This window comes from Heteronotia binoei, chromosome 3 (assembly GCF_032191835.1).
Source record: "Heteronotia binoei isolate CCM8104 ecotype False Entrance Well chromosome 3, APGP_CSIRO_Hbin_v1, whole genome shotgun sequence".
NCBI classification, from domain to species: Eukaryota; Metazoa; Chordata; class Lepidosauria; order Squamata; family Gekkonidae; genus Heteronotia; species Heteronotia binoei.
In genome coordinates, this window is record NC_083225.1 from 178926989 (window position 1) to 178947929 (window position 20941).

The 20941-nt window shown below is 47.1% G+C and overlaps 1 protein-coding gene across 2 annotated transcripts in view; it reads right to left on the minus strand.

Moving 5' to 3' along the window:
• The window catches only part of NAALAD2 (N-acetylated alpha-linked acidic dipeptidase 2), a 42076-nt gene extending 31043 nt beyond the window's left edge, over positions 1–11033 (minus strand). Inside the window, exons 1-7 of one of the 2 annotated variants that reach the window (XM_060234955.1) lie at positions 10966–11033; positions 9868–10054; positions 7248–7349; positions 5420–5545; positions 4470–4656; positions 3406–3499; positions 1720–1818 (exon numbers count right to left, since the gene is read on the minus strand). In XM_060234955.1, the coding sequence (XP_060090938.1) occupies positions 1720–1818; positions 3406–3499; positions 4470–4656; positions 5420–5545; positions 7248–7349; positions 9868–10054; positions 10966–10997 (827 nt within the window). In that variant the 5' untranslated portion in view covers positions 10998–11033. Of the gene's footprint in view, positions 1–1719; positions 1819–3405; positions 3500–4469; positions 4657–5419; positions 5546–7247; positions 7350–9867; positions 10055–10965 lie in introns of those variants that run through there. The other variant, XM_060234956.1, reaches the window with a different exon arrangement.
• Between the last annotated feature and the right edge of the window lie 9908 nt (positions 11034–20941).

Below are 20941 nucleotides of genomic sequence, written 5' to 3' on the forward strand. Positions count from 1 at the left end.
TCCTTCAGTAATCCTTTTACCCCATGGTCATCCAAGGGCCCCACTGCCTCCCTGGCTGGTTTCCTACTTCTAATATATTTGAAGAAAGTTTTATTGTTGGTCTTTATGTTTTTTGCAATATGCTCCTCATAGTCCCTTTTTGCCTGCCTGATCACAGTCTTTCAATCAGGAAAAGAAAAAAGAAGTGCTGATGTAGCATTTTTTTTAAAAAAATGTGAAAATTTCCGGGTTTTTTCCAGAAAAAAAAAAACACCAGGAAAAAAACTGAGGTTTTTTTCCGAGCGCTTCAAAATTTCTGGAAATTTTACATCTCTAGCCGGGAGGCAACATCAGGGGAAGGCTTCCGCCTCTATACCCTGTTATTGGCTTTCCAGAGGAACTGATTGGCCACTGTGTGAGACAGGAGGATCCAGTCTTTATGTCCTTATTACAGGAACTTGGCCACCTGATAGATTATGGTTTGCACCAGTAGAAAAGAGCAAGAATCCAGTAGCACCTTAACAACTAACAAAATTTGTGGCAGGGTATGAGCTTTCATGAGTCACTGCTCTCTGCTTCAGATACAGCTAGAACTTGGGTCCATCTGTCCATGTATCTTGGAGAACGGAGTGATTTCAAGAGCCGAACGACAATAGCAGGGGGGATAACAATAGCAGGCATGATTGGTTCAGGTGTAATATGCAGAAGGGTAGTAGGCATGGAGAAATCAGCATTAGCTATGAGACAGGAGACCTAGGTCTCAATTCAGTCCAGGAGGGTGCATTGTCTTGAGCTTCATTATTAGTTGCAATTCAGCAGTCTCTTTTTTTTCTAATGTCCCTTTGAAATTCCTTTGTAAGAAAGCTGCTACTCTTAAATCAGCAACTGACTGTCCTTGAAGGTTAAAATGTTCGAGCTGTATCTGAAGAAGTGAGCAGTAGCTCAAGAAAGCTCATACCCTCCCACATTTTTTTTAGTCTTTAAAGTGCAACTGGGCTCTTTTCTACCTCTTTGTAATGAACACCTGTTTCCAGACAAGGCCAGATATTTGAACCAGGCACTTCCTGAATGACTAAAGAAAAAAGCTAAAGGTAGTCCCCTGTGCAAGCGTGGAGTCAATACCAATTCATGGAGTGACATCACATCACGCTGTTTTCTTGGCAGACTTTTTGTTACGGGGTGGTTAGCCATTGCCTTCCCCAGTCATCTACACTTTAGCCCCAGCAATCTGGGTACTCATTTTACTGACCTCGGAAGGATGAGTCAACCTTGAGCTGGCTACCTGAACCCACCTTCTGCCGGGATCGGACTCAGGTTGTGAGCAGAGCTTGGACTGCAGTACTGCAGCTTACCACTCTGCACCATCCTTCCTTTTTACTTAAGAAGAAGGGTCGGCGCTTGTTTCCCGCCTTTCGCCGCCGATAGGAGCCTCAAAGCGGGTCACAACCACCTCCCCCTCCTCTCCCCACAACAAGCACCCTGTGAGGTAGGTGGGGCTGAGAGAACGTGACTGGCCCGTGGTCACCCAGCAGGTTTCGTGGGAGACGGGGAATTGAACCCAGTTGATCACGCCAGCTCCGAAGCCGCCGCTTTTCCCCACTACGCCACGCCGGCTTTCTCTGCACCATCCTTCCTGAACGACTACACGACACTAAAGGCCCAGTGAAGACAACCTGCATCATTTATGGATTCAGTTCTGGTATAAGTGGCAGAAGGAGGTCAACAAATGCTCAGACTGACCTTGTAGAGTGACTGCCTGAAAATCCAGGTCCAATGTTGTAGGACACGCTGAGATTTCCTTTCCAAGTCTCGTCTGGGGCTGCAGGGCCTCCCATGAAACTGTGGCAGGAACATCAAGGCAGCCAGTCACAAGATAATAAAAACAGGGATCTCTCAGCAGCAGCCAGTGTAGGAGGCAGCAACTACCGCAATAGCACAAGTCAAACCAGATGAAAAGAAAGCACTCTATGGGCAAACATGGGGCTTCTTCCTTCTTCACTCATTTCCCTGCAGTGGCTGTCATTGGTGCCTCCTCTTCTATATGGTTCAGGGGCAGAGAATCTACATTGAATGCAAAAGGCCACATGTTCAGTCCCTGGCACTCACCAGAGCTTGACGCAGCAAACTTTTTCTGCTGCTCTATGTAGCCATCTCTGTATGCAGGCGGTACTCCCAGGAGTGGAATTCTAGCAGGAGCTCCTCTGCATATTAGGCCACACACCCCTGTAATGTAGCCAATCCTCCAAGAGCTTACAAGGCTCTTTTTTGTAACTTCTTGGAGGATTGCTTACATCAAGGGCGTGTAGCCTAATATGCAAAGGAGCTCCTACTAGAATTCCACCCCTAGGTACTCCTGAACAAATTTTGCATTTTTATATCTGCATGTCACAACAATGCCCGGTAGCTATATCAGGGCTTTTTTTTGTAGCAGGAACTCCTTTGCATATTAGGCCGCACACCCCTGCTGTAGCCAATCCTCCAAGAGAAGAAGAAGATGAAGATATTGGATTTACATCCCGCCCTCCACTCCGAAGAGTCTCAGAGCGGCTCACAATCTCCTTTACCTTCCTCCCCCACAACAGACACCCTGTGAGGTGGGTGGGGCTAAGAGAGCTCTTACAGCAGCTGCCCTTTCGAGGACAACCTCTGCCAGGGCTATGGCTAACCCAAGGCCATTCCAGCAGGTGCAAGTGGAGGAGTGAGGAATCAAACCCGGTTCTCCCAGATAAGAGTCCACACACTTAACCACTACACCAAACTGGCTCTCAGTTTGGTGCTTACAGTAGGCCCTGTAAGAAGAGCCCTGTAAACTCTTGGAGAATTGGCTACATTGGGGGTGGGTGGGGTTGGCCTAATATGCAAAGGAAATCCTGCTACAAAGCCCTGGCTGTAATCGCATTTATCGGGTCAGGCACAAACTGTGCCTTCTTAATCCCCGTTTAGCAACCACAGCTTGCTAGGCAGCCCAGCACAACTATCACACTAAATCACATTTTGATCAAGCTGCGATTTATAAATTGTGCCATTGCTGGAGCCCATCTATGGCTATTACTCATTCTAATTAAATAGATCTTCCATATTCTCAAGCAGTATATCTCTAAGTACCAAATGTTTGGCAAATAACCAGGGGGGAAACATTCTCATTCACAGTGTATAAGAATCCCAAGGGTGTCTGGCTGGCTGCGTTGGAAACAGGATACTAGACTACATGGAGCCTGTTTTATTTCAACATGACTATTCTTCGGTGCTTTATATTAAATACTGTCAAGCAACCTAATCTCATTATTTGTTTTCCAGACCACTGCCTGAATTTATTTCCCCTCGCTGCTGCTAGAAAGCGGGGCAAAGCAGTGAATCACATCAAACAGACCTTTCCTCCCCCCTTCCTTGCACACATAAGCATCAAAGTCAATTAAATCCACATACCGTAATAGCATTTCCGCATCGTGGTAGCCAATGGGATGAACTGGGATTCTGGGAATCCCGACGCCATCATCAACTTCATACCTGAAGGTGTACTCTGAGAAATCAAAAACAGCTTGAGCTAACCCAGGATGCTTAGAAACCCAGATGCAGAGATAATTACACAGCACGGGACAGATCAGCAGCAGCAGTTTTCAAATTGCAGAAGCATGTATCCACCATCGCGGTGATTAAAGAGGGGCGGGAAGAAGGGGACCCCCGCTGTGTTTCACTGAATGCCCGTGGGTGTCGAGGGCCAGATGCAGCTGAATCCAGATTTGGAGGGACCGTAGGGGGGGTTTTTTGCAGCAGGAACTCAGGGGCCACACACCCCTGATGTAACCAATCCGCCTGGAGCTTACCTTTAAGTCCAACAAGTGCTAATGCTCTAAGTGTCAGGCAATAAGGTTTCAAAGCAACCAGACCTTGAATTGATACAAAGTTAGGCTTTATTTGATAATCCATATGCACTAGAACGAAGAAATTGGGACTGATACCACATAACGGTGCAACGCATACTTAAGAGGACTACATCAAAAGTTTCTAAACAAAGCTGCAATTCTAAACATTGCTGAGCTGAAGTGCGAAGATTCACATGGTCCCTCCCTCTTATCATATTCCTACGGTTTGTCTTCTTGGGATGGCCGAGAGGCTCGTCCCTGGAGGCACTTTATCTTCAAAGGGGAATTCTTGCCTTTGTTCGTATTTGGGAGAAAGGTTCACATCAAGCACCGGCAACAATCTACAACGTTCTACTTTGATATGCAAGGTCTTTCTCATGGTTAGTAACAGCGGTTCAATATGGCAGCTATTAAGCTAAGCATTTTATTTCAGGAAAAGTTACATTGCCTGACATAAAGAATATATTTTTAAAGTTTTTTTAAAAAAATCTTTGTGTCTTTTATAAAGTTTATATCTCTGCTATTATGACACACATGATCTGGCCCAATAAGGTCTTATTTATGTCAGATCCGTCCCTCGTAACAAATGAGTTTGACACCCCTGGCTTAGAGGCTACGGTCACTCACCTTTTGCTGGATACCCCGGGGTGAGAGGATCTCCCGCACCATTTAAATTTAAAACATTCCCACGCTGGACTCCTCCTCCAGGAAGGTTCCACCCATCTGGATAGGGATTCACTCCGGGTGCGCAATAATCAGCAGGGTCTGAGTAAAGGATAATCCCTTTAGCTCCGGCTAACATGGCATTTTTAACCTACAGAGCAGTCAAACATTAAGAGGTTGTTTTCGACATGCAACAAGATTTAGTAGAAGCATCTTGAGTTTCAAGGCTGGATGCTTCAAACCAGCAGGGTTCCAAAATTTGAACTGGGCAGCAGGCTTTTAATTAGTTCGAATCGATCAAGTGATCGGTGAAAACGGCAATTAACTCATATAGACCTGCCTGACAACTAAGATTTTAACTTGAGGTTCTGTTTTGCCTCTCATCACCTTCAGAGGTGAGGTGGATCTTCACAAGATACAGGACTTGGAGGTGTGGTGGCCCCGCTGATGGACCTCCTGATGTCACCTTGAATTTGGCCGTAGTGTGACACAGAATGTTGGACTAGATGGGCTATTGGCCTGATTCAACATGGCATCTCTTATGTTCTAACTGGGGGTAAAAATGACCTCAACATTCTTGGTGTATACTCTATAATCCACACACACAAAATAAGTGAGGGATCAGGAAACTTCTCAGGGGAAATTATCTCATTAAGTCTGAAAAATCAAATGGAATATGGAGTTGTAGAAGATTGAAAAGAAGCATTTTTTTCCCCAGAACAATCTGAATTATACTTTTTTGCTTGAGGATCTTCAACAAATAAGCAGAACTTTGAACTTGGCACCAAATATCTCCTTTGAACCAGTGAACTTTCTCTGGCCATCTTCACCAGCCCATGGAAACCTGGAATGCTACCACTGAGGAGAAGGTAACAGGGGAAGAACAAGAGGAAAAAACAACAATATTGACTTACTTTATTTCCCCTGAAGATCTTTCCATATCGGGCAATGACAATCTTCCCCGTACAGTTGATTCCCATTTCTCGCTCCAACTTAAAAAAGTCTTCAGTGCGCCCATAATTAATGTACACCAGATCTGCCTTTTCAGGAGTGAGAAGAAAAATCACACATTTTTGTTATTCGGACTCAAAACCGTTTCTAAGATGTGTATGTTTCATTTCAATTACACTGCTGCAAGGTGATATTGTTTGAAATCTCTACTGTGAGGTGAGGTGTTACATAACATGCCATAATGTTGTGATTCACAACAGAGTTCCCTCCAAGCTGAGTTAGCATGAACTAGCTCACAGATTTTTAGCCTCCAGCTCACAGATTTTTGTCTTAGCTCAGGAAGGATGACCCCAGAACACACTAATTTATGCAGTAGCTCACAACTTTAATGCCAGTAGCACACAAAGTAGAATTTTTTGCTCACGAGACTGCAGCTGACAGATGGTTTAAAGGGTAAGGAAATTAAGGGGGGCGGGAATTAAAAACAAGGTGTTTTTTTTTTCTTTTTAGGAAAGGCTAGACTAGGTAGCTAAACCTTTGTAAAGTGAAGTAGTAAGGAAAGGAGGGTATCAGGGGTAGGATTACAAAAGATTACGTTTGTCACAGTGTGAACTCCCCCCCCCCCCCTTGACTGATCTACATTTCCCTCCCCAGTATTGGGTTGGAGGTTGAGAGAAATGGATGGATATTCTAAACTCTCTACATTTCTTAAAATAAAGTTTGTTTTCATTTATTCATTTTGTTTTACAAACACCACGTCTCCAACCGTTCTTCTTTCTCCTCAGTGGTTCTTCCAAAACGTAGGACTAATGGCTTCATGCGTAAGGCTCACACTGCGTGTGTGTGTGTGTGAAGAAGTGAGCACTTATCAGCAGAAATGAGCAGTGACTCACACAAACTCATCCCCTGCCCCAAATTTTGTTAGTCTTGAGGGTGCTACTGAACTCCCGCTCTTTTCTACTGCTACAGACAGCCTAACATGGCTATCCATCTTGATCTATTTCCAAGTAGCTAGTGAGGCACAGTGGCTGAGAAGATGAGTCCATGGTTTAGATCTTGCCAGACCGTCTGGTCTGGGCCAATGTTCCCTCTAAGCTGCAGAGTCTTGTAAGGAAAAATTCTACTCTGTGTGCTACTGATACTAAAGCTGTGAGCTGCTGCATAAATTAGTGTGCTCTGGGGTCATCCTTCCTGAGCTAAGACAAAAAATGTGTGAGCTGGAGGCTAAAAATCTGTGAGCCAGCTCATGCTAACTCAGCTTAGAGGGAACACTGGTGGAGACAGAGAACCCCTGGTTTCAGGTGCTCCTTTTGGGGGGAGAATTATCATTGGGGGTCCACCAGTTTCAGGCCTTCCTCTTTGGGAGGAATTATCCCCTCAGACAGGCAAGACACCAGAAATAAATGTGATATGCCTGTGTCATCTGAAAGAGACATGTCAGGGATGTTGGGGTTTGGGGGGTAAAACTCTGTGGTAGAAGCTAATTCTATCTCAGACATTTCTCCTCACAAACCAGAGCACTGTCCCCAACTTGAGGACAAACTGGCAACAGATAAAATATGAGTAAAACATACCTGCTTTACCTCTGGCAGCAAAAGGTCACCATAGGAAATTTAAGTCAATCATAATTTTAAAAGGTTCCCAGAATTTAAGATACAAAAAGGTTGGGCATAGTTGTACATACCAACTAACAGCCCAAAGCACCTTGGACCCAAATTAAAAGAACAACAGTGGGACATGTGAAATTCAGACAGATGCCAACTGTGGCACAGGTGATTCTCTTGGACTTACCGTTAACACGCCTTGTGGCGAAAAAGCGTTATATGGTGGCAACACCCCAGAAACATTTTCATATCCTGGAGGAGGGACCTCAAAGAGTGATGTGTTGAAAATCTATCACAAGGGGGGGGGGGCGGAAATTTAAAACAAAACAAAACATACAGGCACAGAAAGAGCTGAAACAGCATTTCACACATTTCAGATCTCACAAAATTTTAAAATATGAGATAGATTCTGAACTTCAGAGTTTCCCAACCTAAAAGGTCACCTTAAGCAAAGTTACATCAGAGTCCTTTAAAGCCAATGGGCTTAGAAAGGTACAACTTGAAGTACAACTTGATTGCACTTATAAGGTTGTACAGCACCTTGGATGCTATTTTAAGACAGAAAGTGTGTCTGTGTGGGGGAGAAACAGACAGATAAGTAAACAGGTTTTTCCCTAACACTCCTCAATATTTAACAGTATCTGCAGCTGACAATGTTATGTGGGAAGAATAACAAATGACAGGAATATAAATGATATTTCTGTAACCACACTGTCTTGTGGAATACTGTCTTGGTTTTAGCTCTACAATGATGTGGACAGAGTCAGTAATTCTAACATGAGCACAGACACGACCATTCTCAGGGTCAGGATTAGACACATAAAGGTATGGGGGGGGGACTAGGAAAAGAGAGGGCTTAAAAATCAGGGAGAAGCAGGGTGTAGTGGTTAAGGACTGTCAGACTAGGACCCAGACTAGGACATGCCATGGAAGCTCGCTGGGTGACCATGGGCCAGTCGCACACTCTTAGCCTTGCCTACCTCAAAAGGCTGTTGTTGTGAGGCTAAAATAGAGGAGAAAGACGGGAGCTACCTTGAATCACATTGGGGAGAAAAGCAGGGTATAACTAAATAAATATTCTTGAGATTTTTCCTCAGTTTTCCAAGAGAAATATAGAAAATAGGGGCGGCGGGGGGGAATAAACAGGTGAAGTTGAATGAAAAATACACACACACACACACACACACACACACACGCCTTTATACTGCTGCTATACAGGTCTGATTCAGATAGACAAAATGCATGTGTGGGGGTGGGATGTTAACCTCACATCATTTACAAGATGTCACACACCTACTATTTGCCTGAGCAGGGAGGGCACATGTATGATACCTCCTGGGGCTTTTTTGTAGCAGGAACTCATTTGCATATTAGGCTATGCCCTCCTGATATAGCCAACCCTCCAAGAGCTTACAGGGCTCTTAGTGCAGTGCCTACTGTAAGCTCCAGGAGGATTGGCTACATCACGGGTGTGTGGCCTAATATGCAAAGGAGTTCTGGTTTCAAAAAAAGCCCCGATACCTCCATATTCCACCCACCATGGAAACAGCAGCCTCAGAATAAATTTGGATTGCAAAAGCAGCACAGGAAGAAAAAGAGTTAAATTCTCCCCTCTGTGGCTCTGGGTCTGAGGCTCATTAGTTCAATTTAAAGTTTAACAATGGTGGCAAATCTGTGACCTTCATCTGGTCAAGTGTTGTCCAAAGTCAAACTGCTAAAGCTTTTTTGCTCATGTCAGGGCAAGGGAAGCGTGAGCTGCATTCCTAGTTCTACAAACATCAGGGGTTCAGAATGAAGCACCTTCATGGTTTCAAAAAGAGGCCTCCCCACTGCACATGACTAAAACACCATTCTGCTGTAACCAGCAGTCCAACTGGATTACAAGTGTAAGAAAAGCCCTGCTGGATCAGAGGCAGAGGCCTTCCCTTGATAAGAATAAAAGAAGAGCCCTGCTACTCAGAGTATGCTCTTTGGCACTGCACTTCAGAAGCTGGAGCAAGGCATAAGCAACTGGAGAAGGACTCTTAGCTTCACACAACAAAGTGTGGTTTAAATGAAGCTTTCCTTCACGGAGCAATTGAACTTATTGAAGCACTATGTGAAACAGAGAGAATAGCGCAACTCTGTCACGTTCGGACGCCTTGCTGCATTACATCATGCAAGTTTGCAGCGTTGCACTCCGTTTGAATATCGACCTTTTTTCACCACAGCCCGGATCTTCAGTTCAAGAAATTTCATGCTGAAAGACTTTACTAAGGATACGGGTGTGGTCAGCGTTCCGTCACTTTAAATTGTGATTTATTTCACTTTTGATATGTTTAGTTGTGTTACAAGCATTTTGTACATTACACTTAAATTTCTTTACTGTCGAAGCTGGTTTTTGCTGAGGTTTTTGTACCTTTACCCTGCTCCACATATCCGTGTTTCTCTGTTGTGTTGCTAAATCCCCGGGTGGGGGCAGGGGATCCGCTGGTTTGGAGGCCCTCCCCCCACTTCAGGATCATCGGAAAGCAGCGGCGGGGGGGATGTCTGCTGGGCACTCTATTATTCCCTTTGGAGACCAATTTCCATAGGGTATTATGGAGAATGGATCCACAGATATCTGGGGCTCTAGAGGGAGCTGTTGTTTGAGGTAGTGGCATCGAATTTTCGCATAGCATCCAGTGCCCCTATCCTTCATTATTTCCAAAGGAGGGAATGCATTTAAAAGGTGTGCCAGAACATGATGGCCAGAACTCCCTTTGGAGTCCCCAGATATTTCTTGAACTGGATGTGGATGTGGCAACCCTATTGCTTAACCAGGTTACCTCGTTCCCGTGCTCATCTGTAATGGACACGTAGTTGGGGGCGCTTTCGTTCGGGTAGGAGAGCAGGACGTCGTAATGAACAAGTTCGGCTGTATCCAGGCCGAAATTCTTCCACTGGGCTTGGATTTCCTTTGCCAGGAGAAGATTCTGCTCTGTTCCTGCCACATGAGGGAGTTTCGTGAAGGAGCTAAAAGGAACACAGAGAAATGTGACGTGACGGAGGGCAGAGCGGCTTGACACTTTCGCACATGCAGAACTTTTTTTTTGTAGCAGGAACTCTTTTGCATATGAGGCCACACCCCTCTTAAGTGGCGAATCCACCAAGAAGCAGGGATGTCAATTATGCGGCCCGGGGGCCAAATCAGGCCCCTAGAAGCCTTCTATCAGGCCCCGAGCAACGGGCTTTTGTCTGCTTCCTTCTCCCTCTCTCTTGCTTCCTTCCGCATCTCTGCTTGCTTTGCAAGGCCTGCTCAATCGCACAGGAGCTACAGAGCATAACCGTGATTTTCTCCATTGGTCGAGGCTCCTCCCCCTCCTGGTCCTCTGGGGAGGGAGGGAAAGAGCCAGAGCTTCCTTTGCCCAGTTCCCTGGGAGAAATAAAAAGACCTTTAAGAACAACAAGTGCTAATGTTTTATGCATATTTTATGGGTTTTTTTAAAAAAAATCTTTAAACGTGTTTGTCTGTGTCCTTTAAAAAGTTTATATCTCTGCCACCTAATCTTAAACAGGTACACACCCAGCTCGGCCCGATACGGTCCAGCCCAACAAGGTCTCATTTATATCAGATCCAGCCCTCATAACAAATGAGTTTGACACCCCTGACCAAGAGCTTGCAATAAGCCCAGTACGAAGACCCCTGTAAGCTCTTGAAGGATTGGCTACATAAAAGAGGTGTGGCCTCATATGCAAAGGAGTTCCTGCTACAAAAAAGAAAAGTCCTGTGCACACGGCTACGTAACTCCTATCCCTTTTAAAAGGCTGAGAAGGGTTCTTTCGGTTCAGGTTGTTCCTCCCAGTGCTCTACAAATGCAGGCGCTCCCAGCAGCCGGCTTGGGAATCTTTATCAGCCTGCAATCAAAGGAAGCCAAACTGCTTACCGCAGAAATTCCTTGATGTTGGCGGCTTTCATTTCTGTAAACAGGTGTCTCCGTGCATCTGGAGTACTGCCAGCGGGGCCTGCCGAGTGGCCCCCGGGTTTCACATTCCAGCCTGCAACGTGTCACAAGAAACGGTGATTAACTTTCCCCTCTTTCGGGATCCAGCCAAAACGAAGCCCTTTTATGTCTCACAAATGTCAGCGGAAGATGCATGCACACGTTTAATTTATTTTCTGAGGTGCTTCACTGCGAGCAAGTTCCAAATGGGTAGCTGTGACGGTCGTTAATAAAACAGGAGTCCAGTGACTAGAATTGCCTGCTCCTGGGTGGGAAATACCAGGAGATTTGGGGGTTGGAGCCTGAGGAGAGCGCAACTTCCAAAGCGGCCATTTTCTCCAGGTGAACTGATCTCTGTCGCCTGGAGATCAGCTGTAAGAGCGGGAGATCTCCAGTCACCACCTGGACGCTGGCAACCCTACCAACGGCTCCTTCAAAACTAGCACAATGTATTCTTTTATAAGTCAAACTAGGGCTGGGTGGAAACATTTCTGGAGATTTTATGCAGGGGTGGCCAAGCTGTGGCTCGGGAGCCACCTGTGGCTCTTTCACACATATTGTATGGCTCTCGAAACCTCCACTGAGCTGGCCAGCTTGGAGAAGGCATTTCTCTCTTTAAATCACTTCTCTGAGCCAAGCTAGCTAGAGGCTTGGATAATGCATTTAAAGTTGCTTTCTTTCCACCTCTGTCTGTCTGTCTGTCTGTCTGCCTCTCTATCTATCTATCTATCTATCTATCTATCTATCTATCTATCTATCTATCTATCTATCTATCTATCTATCTATCTATCCATCTATCTATCGTCGTCTGTCCATCCAATCTGTCTGCCATCCAATCTGTCTGCCTGTCATCTACCTAACTTCCTTCTTTCTTTTCTTCCTTCCTTGCAGCTCTCAAACATCCAGCATTTGTGTTTTGTGGCTCTCAAATGTCTGACATTCATTCTCTGTGGCTCTTATGTTAAGCAAGTTTGGCCACCTTGCACCCTGCTCTGGAGTCTTGTGAGCAAAAATTCTACTTTGTGAGCTACCGCATGAATTAGTTTGCTCTAGGGCCAATTTTTTTTTTCTGAGCCAAGGCAAAAAACGTGTGAGCCGGAGGCTAAAAAACTGTGCGCTAGCTCACACTAACTCAGCTTAGAGGGAACATTCCTGGCAACCCTACTGGCAATACTATATTGAGAAGCAAAGGTTTCAAATGTACGATTTGCAGCCCCAGAAGAACAGGTGCCTCATTCTCTGTAAGCTGCCGCAAAGAAATAAGTAAGTTAGTGCGGTCCTTGTATGGTCTTCTTTGTTCTCTGTGACCGACATAGGGGGGAAAAAAAACTTGTTTGGATAGAGCTGTGGCTTTTGTAAACCAGAAGTGTTATGTAATGCTCAGTCTCAGCAGAAAGGCCTCCCGGTTCATAGCCGACCCTCCAGGAGTTTAGCAGATAAATAGCTCTCATAGCGACAGTCCTCAGATGGCTGAGACTTCATTCACGCCCAAGAATAAGGCACTAGAACGGACTATGGCCTTGCAGACTGCGGGAGGGGGCTCCCAGCTCTGAATAGGCTTTTGCATCAAAAACTTCTTGGAATTAGAAAGCTAGCAGTGCAAGGGAAACAGTGCCCTCAGTTCTTCTGGCCAGCCAAGAAAAGAGCATAGAGGCCGAGGCCTTCATAAGATCCTAAGAAGAGCCCTGCTGGATCGGACCAGCATCCTGTCTCACACAGTGGCTAACCAGCTCCTCTGGATGGCCAACAACATGGCATAGAGGCTGAGGCCTTCATAAAAATATATGCCCTGCTGGATAATACCAGTGGTCCATCTAGGCTCTTACGTTCTTCTGAAGGCCTTGGCCTCTATGCCCTGTTGTTGGCCCTCCAGAGGAACTGGTTGGCCACTGTGTGAGGAGGAGGAGAAGATATTGGATTTATATCCTGCTCTATACTCTGAATCTCAGAGCAGTCACAATCTCTTTTACCTTCCCCCACTAAACAAAAATAGACACCCTGTGTGGTAGGTGGGGCTAAGAGAGCTCTTACAGCAGCTACCCTTTCAAGGACAACTCCTACAAGAGCTATGGCTGACCCAAGGCCATTCCAGTAGGTGCAAGAGGAGGAATCAAACGCGGTTCTCCCAGATAAGAGTCCGTGCATTTAACCACTACACCGAACTCGCTCTCAGGACCCTGAGACAGGATGCTGGACTAGATGAACCACTGGTCTAATCCAGCTGAGCTCTTCTTATGTTCTTATGGCTGGCCCAAGGTGATCCAGGCAGAGTGGAAGTTCCAGTCTGAGTCTCCCCCCTATCCTATCCTGACACCCTAACCACTGCACTATGCTCTTACAACACCGCTCCAAACAAAGTTATAACCTTCTAAGGCCCATGGACTTCAGTGGGTCTCAAAAGCAAAGCCGAGTCCAATCTATGGGGCTGTCTAAGCCAGCTGAAATGTAACCACACTTTACACACCTAAAGGAAGGTGTAACTCCTTAGGATGGCACTGTTAAGTCCACTGTGTCTGTTTCATGATAAGTAAAGTGGCACATTCCACCGGCATACATACAAATCCCACCAAGTGCCCTCATTAGAATTGCCAGGTCCCATTCAAGAAATATCTGGGGACTTTGGGGGTGGAGCCAGGAGACTTTGGGGATGGAGCCAGGAGCAAGGTTGCGACAAGCATGATTGAACTCCAAAAGGGAGTTCTGGTCAGCACATTTAAAGGGGCTGCATTCTTATGAAATGCCTCCCCCCATTGGAAATCATGGAGAATGGGGACACCTTCTTGGGGGGCTCATACAATTGGACCCCCTGATCCAATCTTTTTGAAACTTGGGTTGGAGGGTGAAGAGATGCACCAAATGCTGTGCTGAAAATCTGGTACCCCTGCCTCAAAAAACAGCCCTCTTGAGCTCCAGATAACCAAAGATCAATTCTCCATTATACCGTATGAGGACCAGTCTCCATAGGATATAATGGAGTGCCCAGAGGACATTCAACCCCACCCCCACCCCGCTTTCTCATAACCCTGAAGTGGGGAGGGGGCTTCCAAACCAGGGGATCCCCTGCTCCCAACGGGGGATTAAAACACACTCATAAGCAACTGCACGAACTACTTATACACTCATTTTTGCTTGACTCTCTTTTTTAGTAATCAACAACAGCAAACACTACGCTTACAACACCATGTTACATACATTCAAAAGATAAATAAAGATGTCGTTTTCCAAGAATACCACTTTGTATCGTATCCAAACGTTACTTAAAGGAACAGTCCCATTAACGTCCCCAAAGTGTGTTGTATGAGCCCAGCCGATGCAAACTTTAATTGGGACTATATGTACGTCCTTCTCCGATGGTTGGCTCGGCGCACCATGGGACTCCCCATGTATGTATGCGGATTTAACGCAGCAACGTGAATCCTAGGTTTTTTTCCATATTTCCATTACTCTTTGTCATGGCTGCAGTTCAGTCGGAACCCGTGTTTCACAAATATCATTTCTTGGCACATGTGGTTCTCCTGTTCCTTTAAGTAACGCTTGGATAGGATACAAAGTGCTATTCTTGGAAATTGACATCTTTATTGATCTTTTGAATGTATGTAACGTAGTGCTGTAAGCATAGCGTTTGCTATTGTTAACTACAGTGCTGGATTAAACCCTGTGGAGGGCCCCTAGGCAGTCGAAATCTGTAGCCTACAGGCACCTTCTCAAAAGCCCCTTTTATTCCTTATGTGATCTCCAGTTAGAATTAGCGCTTACTTTTACTTACAGCCTTGGCGCACAGTTAGTTATTAATGTAAATTCTTGTTTGTTGGTGGGGTTTTTTTGTAAAAACATTTAATAATAATAATAATAATAATAATAATAAATTTTTATTTATACCCCACCCTCCCCGCCGAAGCAGGCTCAGGGCAGCTTACAGGACATGGTGGGTCACACCACGATATAACAATAAATACAACATAACCATTGACATACATTTCCTAAAAACGGCGATTAGATTAAAATTTAAATTACAGTATAAATTAATGGTGCTACATTCTTAATATACATGTAAACATAGCTTATTGATGTGATGGTTCCAGCTGGAAAAGGACAGTTTTGCAAGCCCTACGGAACTGATTAAGGTCCGCACCTCCTCTGGCAGCTGGTTCCACCATTGGGGTGCTGTTATCGAGAAGGCCCGCTCCCTTGTTACTTTCAATTTGCCCTCCTTTGGCCCAGGGATTTTCTGTAGATTTTGTGAACTAGATCTCAGTGCCCTCTGGGGAACATATGGAGAGAGATTTATACTATTCTCCACATTTACCAATCGTAAAATGAGATGTTATTTTTTTTTGCATCTGCGGCATGCTTTAATTTGTTCCAGGTTACTTTGCTCTTTGATGTTTCTAAACTACTCTTGACCGCTTCAATGTATCAGAAACGTATTTTAAATAAAAGAATTTTTTTATTTTTATTTTTTTTTATTAAAAAAAAAAAAACGAAAGCCCCTTTGACAAAGCTGCAGCGGAGAGGCAGAGAGAGGCAAACTTAGCAATGACACCAAGTTGGGCAAACAGCAGCTCAGTTGCTGGCTGCTTGTGCATGCTGGGAGGGCTGCAAGCAGGGGGGGGGACAGGGGGGGAGCCAGCACGGGCCTCTAAATGCCTGGGGCCCCATAGGCCAGTGCCTACTTTGCCTAATTGTTAATCCAGCTCTGGTTAATTACTAAAAAAGAGAGTCCAGCAAAAGTGAGTGTATAAGTAGTTCGGGCAGTTGCTTATAAGGACTGGCAACCTTAGCCCTCATAACTCCTTTCCCACCCCTTCGTCTGAGCCATGCCTGCTGCAGAAAAGAGTCAAGAGACTTCTGACTTGGTAGAGGGGACTGTACCACTTCAGTTTACAGAAGATCACTCCTTAGTCTCTGTAAGCACTTTCTCAGGACTACAAGTCTACATAGCTTTTTTTTAAAAAAGCAGTTGCTGAAAACAAGTTCTCCTACCGAGGCAAACTCTCAGGCCCGCATTTAAAAACCTGTATTTCTTGAGCAGTTCTTAGGTGGGGCCAAACAGTGCTCCAGGTAAGGTGAGGCACCTGTGGGACTCTATCCCTGCCCCCAAAGCAAAACGAAGCGGGGCATGGGAGAGCCAACATTACTGATGAGGGTTCGGAGCCTGGGATGTTAGGGTTGCCAACCTCCAGAAGAGGCCAGGAGTTTTCCTAGAACTGCAATTTTCTCTCCAAAACGCAGAAGTGAGTTCCACTGGAGAAAAACGACAGCTGTTGAAGGCAGGGGAGCCCCCTCCCCAAACTCCCCCGCCCCTCCAGGCTCCATCCCCAAATCTCCAGGCATTTTCTAACCCGTCGTTTTGGCAACTCTGCGAAACTTCTGGGTTTTTTGCAAGATTTCCGGTGCAATTCTGAACACCGTTTCACCCTGCTAACTCCAGGGATTTAGCAGCTCTGTTCCGGATTGCGCCGTTAACAGGTTTCTGGAAAGGTGAAGTTTTGAAAAAGTGAAGTTGCCGGGCTGGAGGGGGGCTCAAACGCGCCGGGCCTTGTTTTGTCCCCGAATGTTTTCATACATCTCCCCCCACCCCAAAAAAAAAACCCGCACACACACACAACCCTAATTCTCCTTTAAATTCAAATAACCCCACGGGGCGCTCCCTTGCTACGAAAACTAGCCATCAAGTCCAACAGCGCCGCCTCCCAACGCCTCGGAGCTGCGATTCGCGAGAGCGCGCTTGAGCATGTGCAGAGTGCCCCCCGGCTGAACTCGAACTCGCGCTCGTCGGGCATAAGGACGCAGCTAGGTGGTAAAAAAGGGGCCTGGCGCGGCGAGGGGAGGGGGCAGAGGAGCTCAAACGCCTTCGCACGCACCGGGCCTCGTTTTGTCCCCGAATGTTTTCATACAGCCCCCACACCCCCCCCCCCAAAACCCCTCATTTTCTTTTAAATTCACATAACCCCACGGGGCGCTCCCTTTCCACGAAAGTAGCGATCAGCGCCGCCTCCCAACGCTTCGGAGTTCCGATTCGCGAAAGAGCGCTTGGGCATGTGCAGAGTGCTCCCCGGCTCACCTCGAACTCGCGCTCGTCGGGCGCGACGACACGGCTTGGTGGTTAAGAAGAGCCTGGAGCTGCGAGCCTGGCGCGGCGCCCCCTGTCCCCCCGTCCCGCGCACTGCTACTCACCCACCAAGAGGCCCAGGGCGAAAAGCACCAGGAGGGCGAAGCAGCCCAGCCAGCTGCAGAGGGGCACCTTCCTCCTGGGCATGGCGCCGCTTGTGGCCCGGGCGGCGGCGGCAGGAGAGGCGTGCAGGGGGGGACGGCTCCCGCCGGCCCAGGGGCAGATGCCACCCGCCGCCTCCTCCCCTCCCGCCGCTGCCTCCGCCCCTCTCTCCTCCGGGAGGTGAGGCGAGGCGGCGGGCAGAGCGCTCCAGGCCATCGGCCCCTCCGGACTGCGGGCACGGGACGTCTCCTGCTGCCAGCCGGCGCCTCCCCTCGAAGAAAGAAGCCGATGACCCTGCGAAGGCGCGGGTCGTTCTGTTCCGAAGGCAGCCGTGGGAGGAGGGCTGGGGCGGCTTCGCCATAGAAGGAGGTCGGGGGCAGGCTCAGAAACCTGGGAGGCAGTTTGGGCATTGCAAAGGTCTCTACCTCCCCCCTTTTGATCCTTAGGACAGCCCTGCCAGGTAGGTTAGGAAGAGAGGGGCTTTGGTCACCCCTCAAGTTCTCTCCTCCCTCCCCCCCCCCGCCATTTTATACTGACAGCCCTGTGAGGTAGGTTAGGGGGAGAGGGACTGGCCCCCAGTTACTCCTCAAGTCCCCCCCATTTTATCCTCAGAAAGCCCTGCAAGGTAGGTTAGGGGAGAGGGACTGACCCTCAGTTATTCCTCAAGTCCCCCCCCCCTCCATTTTATCCTCAGGAAGCCCTGCGAGGTAGGTTAGGGAGAGAGGGACTGACCCCCAGTTACTCCTCAAGCCCCCCCCCCATTATATCCTCCAGAAGCCCTGTGAGGTAGGTTAGGAGGAGAGGGGGTGACCCTTGGTCACCCCTCAAGTCTTCCTTCCCCCATCTTATCCTCAGGTCACCCCTTTGAGGTAGGCTAGAATGAGAGGAACGGACCCCCGCCCTGGTCACCCCTCTAGCTCTCCCTTCCTCCATGTTATCCTCAGGGCAGCCCTCAGGCCCCCCCCCCATTTTATCCTCAGGACAGCCCTGTGAGGCAGGTTAGGGGGAGAGGAGCTTTGGTCACCCCTCAAGTTCTCTCCCCCCGCCATTTTATACTGACAGCCCTATGAGGTAGGTTAGGGGGAGAGGGACTGACCCCTGGTAACCCTTCAAGGTCTTCCTTCCCCCCATCTTGTCCTCAGGACACCCCTGTGAGGTAGGCTAGGATGAGAGGAACGGACCCCCCTGGTCACCCCTCAAGCTCTCCCTTCCTCCATGTTATCTTCAGGGCAGCCCTGCAAGGTTGGTTAGGGGGAGAGAGTCTGACCCCTGGTCACTCATCAGCTTCTTCCTTCCCCCATTTCATTTACAGGGCAGCCTTGTGGCACAGAATGGTAAGCTGCAGTCCAAGCTCTGCTCAGGACCTGAGTTCGATCCTGACGGAAGCTGGGTCCAGGTAGCCAGCTCAAGGTTGACTCAGCCTTTCATCCTTCTGAGGTTGGTCAAATGAGTACCCAGCTTGCTTGGAGGTAAAGCATAGATGACTGGGGAAGGCAATTGCAAACCACCTCGTAAAAAGTCTACCATGAAAACGTCGTGATGTGACATCACCCCAAAGTCAGAAACAACTGGTGCTTGCACAGGGGACTACCTTTACCTTTGCCTTGTGAGGGTGGGTTTGGATGAAGGGGAAGCGACTGACCCAAGGGAACACAATTTTATTGTGACCGGCCATGTGAATTCCGTGGAATGTGAACTCAGCTCCAGTCCTAGTTTGACACTCTTCATCGTCACCACACTAACTCTTTTACAGACAAAGGCCTGGAACACCTCCAGTAATTGTATAGAAGCAAAGCTCTTTGAGCATGCACAGAGTGTTTACGCAATACCATTTCTTGCACCACTGCCTCTGGTACTACTTGGTCTTCGGGTCCCATTTTTAAAAATTTGCTTTGAAAAAATTAAAGATAGCTAGTGCCCCCTCCCAAAGAACCCCCACCTAACAAACCTCTGCCTACCCAAGATCTCCTCTGTGGGGTAAAACTCTTGCCATGTAAGAAGTGGGTATTGTTCAGTTCAGCTGTATGTCGCAATGAGCACAGGGGTTTGATCGGATGACTCTCAAATCTGCATACAAGGAAGCCTGTCTCCCTCAGTCACGTCATCCTCTTTTGGAGTAAGGCTTTCCTCTACAGGATCAGTAGGTTTGGCCAGGCAGTCAGGCATCACAGATTTGCAAGAGGGCATAATTTTTGTCTCACGCCTTTATTAAAACCTCAAGCTCCCAAAAGGTAATACTTGCAACAATCATTACCTTAAGGCTTTTTCTCCATGTGAGGACAGGCTTCTGTGTTTTCCCTATTCCTGCTGTGGCTACCAGTATGGCACTGTGGCAATAGAACTTCCGCATGGCAAATTTCCCTGCAGTTTCCTTCCCCCAGGCTTCCAGCAATGGGCGTTGCTTTCCCACACAGCAATGGATCTTTCAATTTGTTTAAACTGTCAATTGACTGTTCTTGTGCCCTGATAACAGTCTGAGTACGTGCTCATATTTCCCTGCTGTTTTTTTTAAGTAGGTTTCTAGCCCCTTTCATTGTGGAGATATAAGAGGAAAGGCATATATCCTCAACAAGAGACAAAAACTAATGTTAATAAACCTTGCCGTTCAGAGAATCCTATGCACACATGATAATGATATAATGATAATCAGTTGCTGATGTAAGAAAAAAGGTCTGGGGGTGGGGGAAAGTATTACAACCATTCAGTCTTTTTGCTGATCTTTCCCAAAACTTCATAGTAAAAGCAGAGTCGGGAAATATCAGAGAAAAGCCAGGAAAATTCCAGGAGGTGCACAAATGTAGCACAGTGTTGGGGGATGCAGGGGTGAGGAACACTTCCTAACAGTGCTGAACTTGGAACAAATAACCCAAATGCAGAAGTTTACAGAACTGATACCTGTATTCTAGAGAGTTTGCAGAGCCCTTTATACCAATGCCCACATGATCTTTTCAAGTGTGCACTTAGGTGTGTGCTCTGTGAATAGGACAAACAGATGTTTGAAAACGCTGGCACACTCATCAGATGGCCAAGACTGACTGCAAGTCTTTCCCCCTTTTAAATAAGTTTATTCCTAGGTGAATTTGCAGCATGGCATCCAGTGCCTCTCCTCAAAACACCCTCCAAGTTTAAGAAAGATTAGACCAGGGGGTCCAATTCTATGAGCCCCCAAAGAAGGTGCCCCTATCCTTCACTATTTCCATTGAAGAGAAAGCATTTTAAAGGTGTGCGGTCCCTTGAAATGTGATGGCCAAAATTCCCTTTGGAGTTCAGTCATGCTTGTCACAACCTTGCTCCTGGCCTCACGCCCAAAGTCCCCAGGTATTTCTTGAATCGGACCTAGCAACCCTATCCCAGGTTCAGATTTCACTCCTGCCACAAACTCTCAGTGCTGTCCTAAATAGAGTTAACAGCCTCCTAAGTCCACTGCGGTTAGTGGGCTTGGAAGAGTGCAGTTCTATTCCGAAGACTGCTCTGTGAGTCTTTTTTGGGATTCTAGGCTCTTTTAAGCTCCACCCCCTCCCTTCAGGGCAGCTGAGAGCCAGTATGGTCCCGCTCTCGGTTTCTCCCAGCCCCCCCCCCCCCATACCACTCAATATATCTCATATGCAAAACAAATCACATGATTGGTGCAACTGCATGCCCCACTGGGGAATTTTGAATTTTCCCCTCTGGGTGCCACCCTCTTCCGCAGCCAGATCTATCTGT